The following is a 6,945-nucleotide window of genomic DNA, read 5'->3' on the forward strand; positions in this document are numbered from 1 at the left end:
GGTAACTGCTCGTTTGGTATTTAGAATGGGCAGTGCAATACTTGATAATGTGGATACCTTCCCTGCCTGTGCATTTTGCATGTGTTAGGTAATTGAAATTGCATGGATTGTAAATTAAGTGAATAGAATCACCACCACTCATCCAAATTTTTAATGTGTGATTGGTAACTTATGTATAATCGATTTTAACCTTAAACGTAAATTGTGAGGGTACTAAGGTAAGCTTTGATAAAATCATGTATTAAATAAAGAATTCAAATTACAAAATCAATGATTTGGTTATGCGTGGGTAAGGTATTAGGAACCTTAGAGATTTTGGTGCCTATTAAAACATGGCACTTAATTTTAAGTTTTTGACTATCTTTTGGAAATTTTTTTTTTTTTATTTTTTTTTTTTATAATCTCATCTGGAAATGTTAAAATGCTAACAAATGGAGGCATTGGTAGTAATAGTAGTAGTAATAGTAGTAGTAATAGTGGGGGGCCTCTTTCTCTTGGACCTTTGATTTTTGGATCCTCTTTAGAAGAATGCAACACCGCCCAAGATTGTCCCATGGCTCCAATTCACCAAAGAAGAAAGTCCTAGAAATTCAAAATGGTCGTTTGGTTTTAAATTGAACTGAATTGAAATGAAAGCTTGGGTTTTTATTTGTTGAAATTAATTAGGAGGCAATTATGGCTATTAAAAACTGCGCTCCCCATGAGTTGAGCTTACACACACATTATCATAGTTGTCAAAACTTGAATCATATTCTGAATTGATTTTTTATTTTTCTGTATTGTATATCGTATCAAATTATATATCCTAAGATTCTAAAACATGTAAAAAAATTATAGGTATATTTATTATAAGTTCGGAATATATATAATTAATTACCAATTTAATTATTAATTATGTAATAATATTTAACAAAACTAACTAAATAAATCAAATTAACATTTGTTTAAAAAATACACATTCAAAACTATTAAACTTAGAAGTGATAATATATGATGGACAAAATTTAGTTACAAAATTGGTTATAGCTCAAGTTTACAACCTTACTTAATAAAAATACATTATTACATATTTTAAAAATCTAAATTGTATGTTTTTTATAATCTTAATACACATCAAATTTTATATTAATAACAAACCCCTTTTCACACCCAAATCCATATCATGTTTATGTGTTAACTCATGATTAGTATATAAGTTGACAAAACATTCTCAAGTACCTATGATGGATCATAGATACTTGAAGATTTTGTGTCAACTTAATCCTCTATGTTGGATTTAATTAAAAAAATTCAGAAGTTTTAAGAATTTAGCAGTTTACATGGTTTTTCCACACGAATCTTGTTCATGTGGAATATTAATCATGTTAAATTTAATTTAGGTTGTGAAAAACCACATCCCCTTGACCATGTGTTGATCACCTTAAAAATTCATTTAGGAGTACTGCTATGTTCCCAATCAACATAAAACCCACAAACTGCAGCAACATCAATGGAAAATAAGGCAGCTATGCTTAGGCTTTGCCATACCAAACCATAGTCCAACAAAAACCAATCTTAGAACATAAATGGGCAAATCTTAGATTTTGAAATATGGTATGCAACCTAAAGAACAAATCCTGCTTAAATTATAACCATGCATCCATAAACTGAATGCCAATGCAAGTGGATTGTATGATGTCCAAAGCTTGAAAGATTGCGCATGAGCAGTGCCTTTAGAGAATTTGGGATCCTCAGATCTAGATCGCCAATCAGGTCCAATTACAAAATAGATATATAAAACATCATACAGGAGAAGAAATTAAAACTTAAAAGTCATCCTTAGGTACACATCCAATTCATATTGATCCATAACAAATACTCGAACTTAAAAACGTTTACAATGCAAGATTAATTCAAAATATCAGTAAGAATCTGCAAATCATGATGACAAGATTATAAGCATGTATAGTGAAGCATATTATGAGTAAAAGACCATTCTTGGGCACAACCTCATTGAATTCTATGTTTATACTTAAACCAGGGATGCATATTCTATAAATTTATCTTTGGTAAATGAAAAATGAAACAACAAAATCTCTAAAGTGGTAAATACTCAAATAAAGAACAGAAGGCAAAAGCTAGAGGCCTACATTCCCATCATCTCATAAAAAAGGTTTTCTAAAACGTAGGCCTAATACAATCAGCTCATGTCCCAAAAATTCAACTACTCGATCCTCTGAGTTTCAACCAAAAAAATTTTGCACTTGACAAAGCTAAGCTACCTTTCCAGTTGACATGCTTCTTCAAATCAAAGTAAACGGCTGCCTAGCTGATCCAAATAAAGAACTATTTGCTTATCAACCATTTAAGACACTATTCAATATAATCCTTAAGCCATAATCCAACAAAAGTGATTTTTTTATTGTCAATTACACAGCATCCCATTGGTTGACCTCACCCTCCACCTTTACTTAACTCAATTAATTCAACATCAGAATATAGAAGCATTTCAACACAAATGGCATATACAGCTGAGGATGGGGCAGCACCATTTGAATTTGGTTCAACTACATGAAACACTCAAAAATACAGAAGTCAAACAATGTGAAAAGAGGCCAAAACTGGAACCAGCTATTTAATTGTACAATTCATAGAGAGAACTCCTTTTGACAGTAATACAAATGATAGTAAATATGGCACTCACCCAAAAAAGAAAGACATTAATAATTGCAAGAGAAAATAAAAGTCAAATGCTCACCAGGGTCACAAAGCTCATCAGGATCAGCCAATGAGTGTCCTCTAAACCTATGTCTCAAATTCTGCCAATGTCCGCTGTTCTCTCCTATCCCTTCCAATTGCATCTCCCTACCCTTCAAAATATTTCATATCATCAACAGGAACACTTGACATCCAAAATGCAGGCCTGTTGCCACCGGAACCTTTCACCAATGAACTCTAACCCACCAAGCAAAATGTGCTCTTCTGACATCAAACAACCATGGTCTCAACAACACCTAGTGCCCAAAGTGCGGGCTCACATATCACAGCAGAGGCAAGAACCCATTGCTCATGTATGTCATGTTATGTGCTGATCACACAATCTTCCATCTTCAAAAAACTAGATATACCAGGTTAACACAGCCTCTTCGCCTCTTCATCATTGTAGAGGAGAAGGAAACCAAACATATTTCCCCTGTGACACATCTGGGAGCACACATCATAAACAGCCCTGCCAAGTACCATGTCTACGTAGAGCTCCAAGCCTTCCTCCTTTGTGACCATTTGAACACCCAATTAGCAAAAGCAGAAAACTGAAACTTTATTTGTCTCACCAGAAAATATTTAAAAGGTAATTTTCCAATAATCCCCCAATAAAAGAGAATGACTAATATGTGAAGTCTATTTACTTATTAAAGCTAATAATATGAAATATCATAAAAATTTCTTACATATCAGGTTAAGACGTATAAATCAGGATCATAAAAAACAAAAACAAAAAAGAAACTTCAAAGTCATGACCTGTGTCCTTTGGCCAATGTATGAAATAGTCTCCACCTAATTAAACAAATTGTTCCAAATAGGCTTAAATTGAGCAAATCTGTTTGCTTTCTCAGATACCCAATACTAATTAAATTCTGCAGAAACCTACAATAGTACTCCATACTTAAATTGCTTTCCTTCAGTAAGATATCTAGTTAAAGAGAATTTTACCAGACATTCTAGGAAAAAGAGAGGTTGATAAGGAAACTTCCTCTTTCAATGCTAACAAAAACAAAACAAAGCAAAAAAAATTTGTTCCAACAAGTTACAAACCAAAGAGCACGATGAACAACCAAGCAACTATTATTTACCCTCCGCAACAATCCTTTTGCGTATCTCATGAGCTGTATTGAAAATGCCAAGAGTAGGTTTGTTGCAAACAAAGCATTTCTTATTCTTTGCATGATGCTGAAAAAGAGAAGAACCTCCAGTTAGAATACACTTACAAATAAAGGAGAGATGGGCAACAATGAAAACAGACTGACATATTTTGTAGGAAACCTTTGGCCATGCTTAAGCACAGAACAAAAGCAAATAAAAAAAACAACATGATATATATTTTTAACAGAGTTGTTTTGACAATGCAATTTAAGCTCGTGTCATCAGCTGCATAATCAATCTAGCTAGAAACTTCATAATGGAAGATTTTATGGCATCAATCAAAAGGAAATCCTGGATCTGATGACTACATTGATTTGTTGGACCCAACATACACCTGGATTGAATGCCTAAAATTGCAGACTCAACAGTTGGCTTAAATTTAACAAGTAATTGGCTCAAAATTGAAACCACAAAGAAAAAAAAAGTACAACTTGTTAGAATAATGTGGCCAAACATGATATTTTATGATGTCTCTATTATCAATAATTAATTATTCAAAATTTCTTGTGAAATTTTGCAATATTTTTATGATGTAAAATATTGGAATATGTCTACTTGATATTGTAGACTAAGATTATGAATCATTTCATTATAGTCCTTGACTTGACCTGACCATATCTATCATGATGTAGCCTATTCTGATAGGTACATTTGTTGGACCATGATGGAAAGGAGGTGCAAGTTAAAATTGCTCAAACTACGGAAGACAATAAGGGCTAGTCTTTCGATTGTTAGTGCATAATAATCTCGGAAGTCCTTCCTTAATGAGATTCATGCACGTTGAGTGTCGGCCTTAATAAATCTTTCGTGTCGGCCTTAATAAATCTTTCGTGTCATTGCTAGTAACTTGGCCTCCTATAAGAGGTGCTGTCATTATAGTGATTCTGGATATGAATGATAGATGAATCCATGTGTTAGTATGGAGTTATAAAAGTAACGACACATTAATGAACTTATTCATTAATAAATCTAATTAACAAAGTTGTTTATTAATGAATGTAACATATCTGTTATATGAATTGTTATTACAGTAGAAAGAATTTTATGACTGGTCATGTCCTTTTTGAATATTATAAATATTGTTAAGGCCACACTTGCAAGGGGTGTGAGAAGAGGAAAGAAAGCTCTTATTAATCCCTACCACCTGGGAAGAGCATCCTAATTGCTTGTGAGATCCTTAAATAATATAATTTAGTATGTAAATTTCTCACATTTTATTGTTGATTTTTATTACATATGCACATGATATAATTGATAGATGTATTATATTTGTTTCTCTTGAATTATTACTTTTTAAGTATAATTCCTACACAACTCAGTTCTCTAATAAATAGGACTTCAAACTACTTATACAGAAAACACATGTTTTGAAAGACTTCACTGAGAAATAATTTTATGAACCCTAATCATCAAGTTATTTACACCCATATAACAACCTTATGTGTTTGATCCATGCACAAACCCTAAGCCCATTATAAGAACCCACTTTCAGACCTAGGCAAAATATGTCTTGGCAGAAATGCAACCATTAAAACTCTGAGAATTATTATGACACCTGAATTTTATCTCAAACTTAAACCAGCTCTAAGTTTTCTATGTTACTGTATTAGAAACCCATCTGTCAGCATCTTGCTGAAAAATTCACTTATAGCATTTGATTGTATCATTAATTTGCATGGCAGAGCTCCTCATCTAAAAATTGAACTAGTTTACATATGTACATAAGTGTGTAAGTATGTGCTACTAGTATTGGGGAGGGGACAGCACTGGTAATAAACCTTTCTAACAAGCCTACATTTTGTCATGTTTCATACACTACAAGTCTGAAATATAATCCATTGCCAGCTTCACTCTTCAAAATCTAAACAGGTTAATTTTTTTAAATGCCTGATCTAATTTTCCTCATCAAACAAATGTAAAAAAATCCATCATAAATCCACAAACAGTAGACTGATTATGCTCCATAATTTAAGTTGGTATAGAAGGGATACCTTTAATGCGCAATGCTCACAGAAATAATGCTTGCACTTGGTTACAACAGCATCAACAAATGGCTGCCTGCAAATGAAACATGCAAAGGGCAATGAGTCATCATCATCATCGTCCTCACCAGGGTCTACACCGCCATCATCCTCATCATCTAATCCCAAAGCTAGATTTCTCTTCCTTACTTTCTCTGCTTCATCCCACTCCTTCTCCATTTGCCATCCAGACTTGTAATCCCCTCGATCATGCATAAACTTACAAGAATCTCCATACCCACAGTAACCAGTCTCTTTGTAATCCTTACATATGTCCGGTTGATAATCAAATCTCGCTGAAACTCTTATGTGAGCAGAAGCCCTCAGAGGCCCATGTGCCCCGCCAGCTTTCTCACTAGCAACCGTTTGCTCTCTTCGGAAACCAGCCTTGTAATCGGTATATCCATTAATGCCTCTATACAACTTTTCATCCCCGGAGCTTTTTCCTTTCCCCTTCAAAGCCTCCTCTGCTTGCTTAAGAGATCTCTCACGCAATGCACGAGCATCTCAATACGTACTAATGCTATATTGACATGTAGCGTCAGTCCCATACTAATGCTTCAGAAAATATAACAGAATATTTAGCCAAATTAATAGAAACTACTGCAAATTTGGAATCTACACAAAAGACCATGATCAACCAAAGAATGCAGGTCCAGAATTATCAAAAATATACATATTGATACATATAGATAATACAATGATACACACACACACACACACACACAGATACTTCAGCGACACTAAAGAGTGTAATAACAGAGAAATCAACTATATTTGATTCTTGGCTTTTACACAACCATGCCTTTCAAGAAACGTTCAATGACGGTGGAGAACAGAGATGAGAGAGAGAGACTGACTTTGAGATTAAGGATTCCGTGAGAGTCTATGAGGGGAAAAATTTTCCCAGTGAGACTGAGGATCTGAGATGAGAACAAATACGGTGCCGTTCAAGACTTCAAGTATAAAGTTTTTGTATTCAAAGAGAAATAGGAAACAGCGTCGTTTAATATGGAAACTAAAA

At 33.8% G+C, this 6,945-nt stretch overlaps 1 protein-coding gene across 1 annotated transcript; it reads right to left on the reverse strand.

Annotated features, from left to right (window-relative positions):
- Positions 1–3,783: 3,783 nt before the first annotated feature.
- Positions 3,784–6,599, reverse strand: LOC126728563 (zinc finger CCCH domain-containing protein 1-like). Its single transcript, XM_050434365.1, has 3 exons — positions 6,563–6,599; positions 5,892–6,427; positions 3,784–3,927 (listed from the first exon to the last, which is right to left on the reverse strand). The coding sequence occupies exons 1-3, from the start codon at positions 6,597–6,599 to the stop codon at positions 3,823–3,825; spliced, it is 678 nt and encodes a 225-aa protein (XP_050290322.1). The 3' UTR covers positions 3,784–3,822.
- Between the last annotated feature and the right edge of the window lie 346 nt (positions 6,600–6,945).

Source organism: Quercus robur, chromosome 5 (genome assembly GCF_932294415.1).
Source record: "Quercus robur chromosome 5, dhQueRobu3.1, whole genome shotgun sequence".
Classification (NCBI taxonomy): Eukaryota; Viridiplantae; Streptophyta; class Magnoliopsida; order Fagales; family Fagaceae; genus Quercus; species Quercus robur.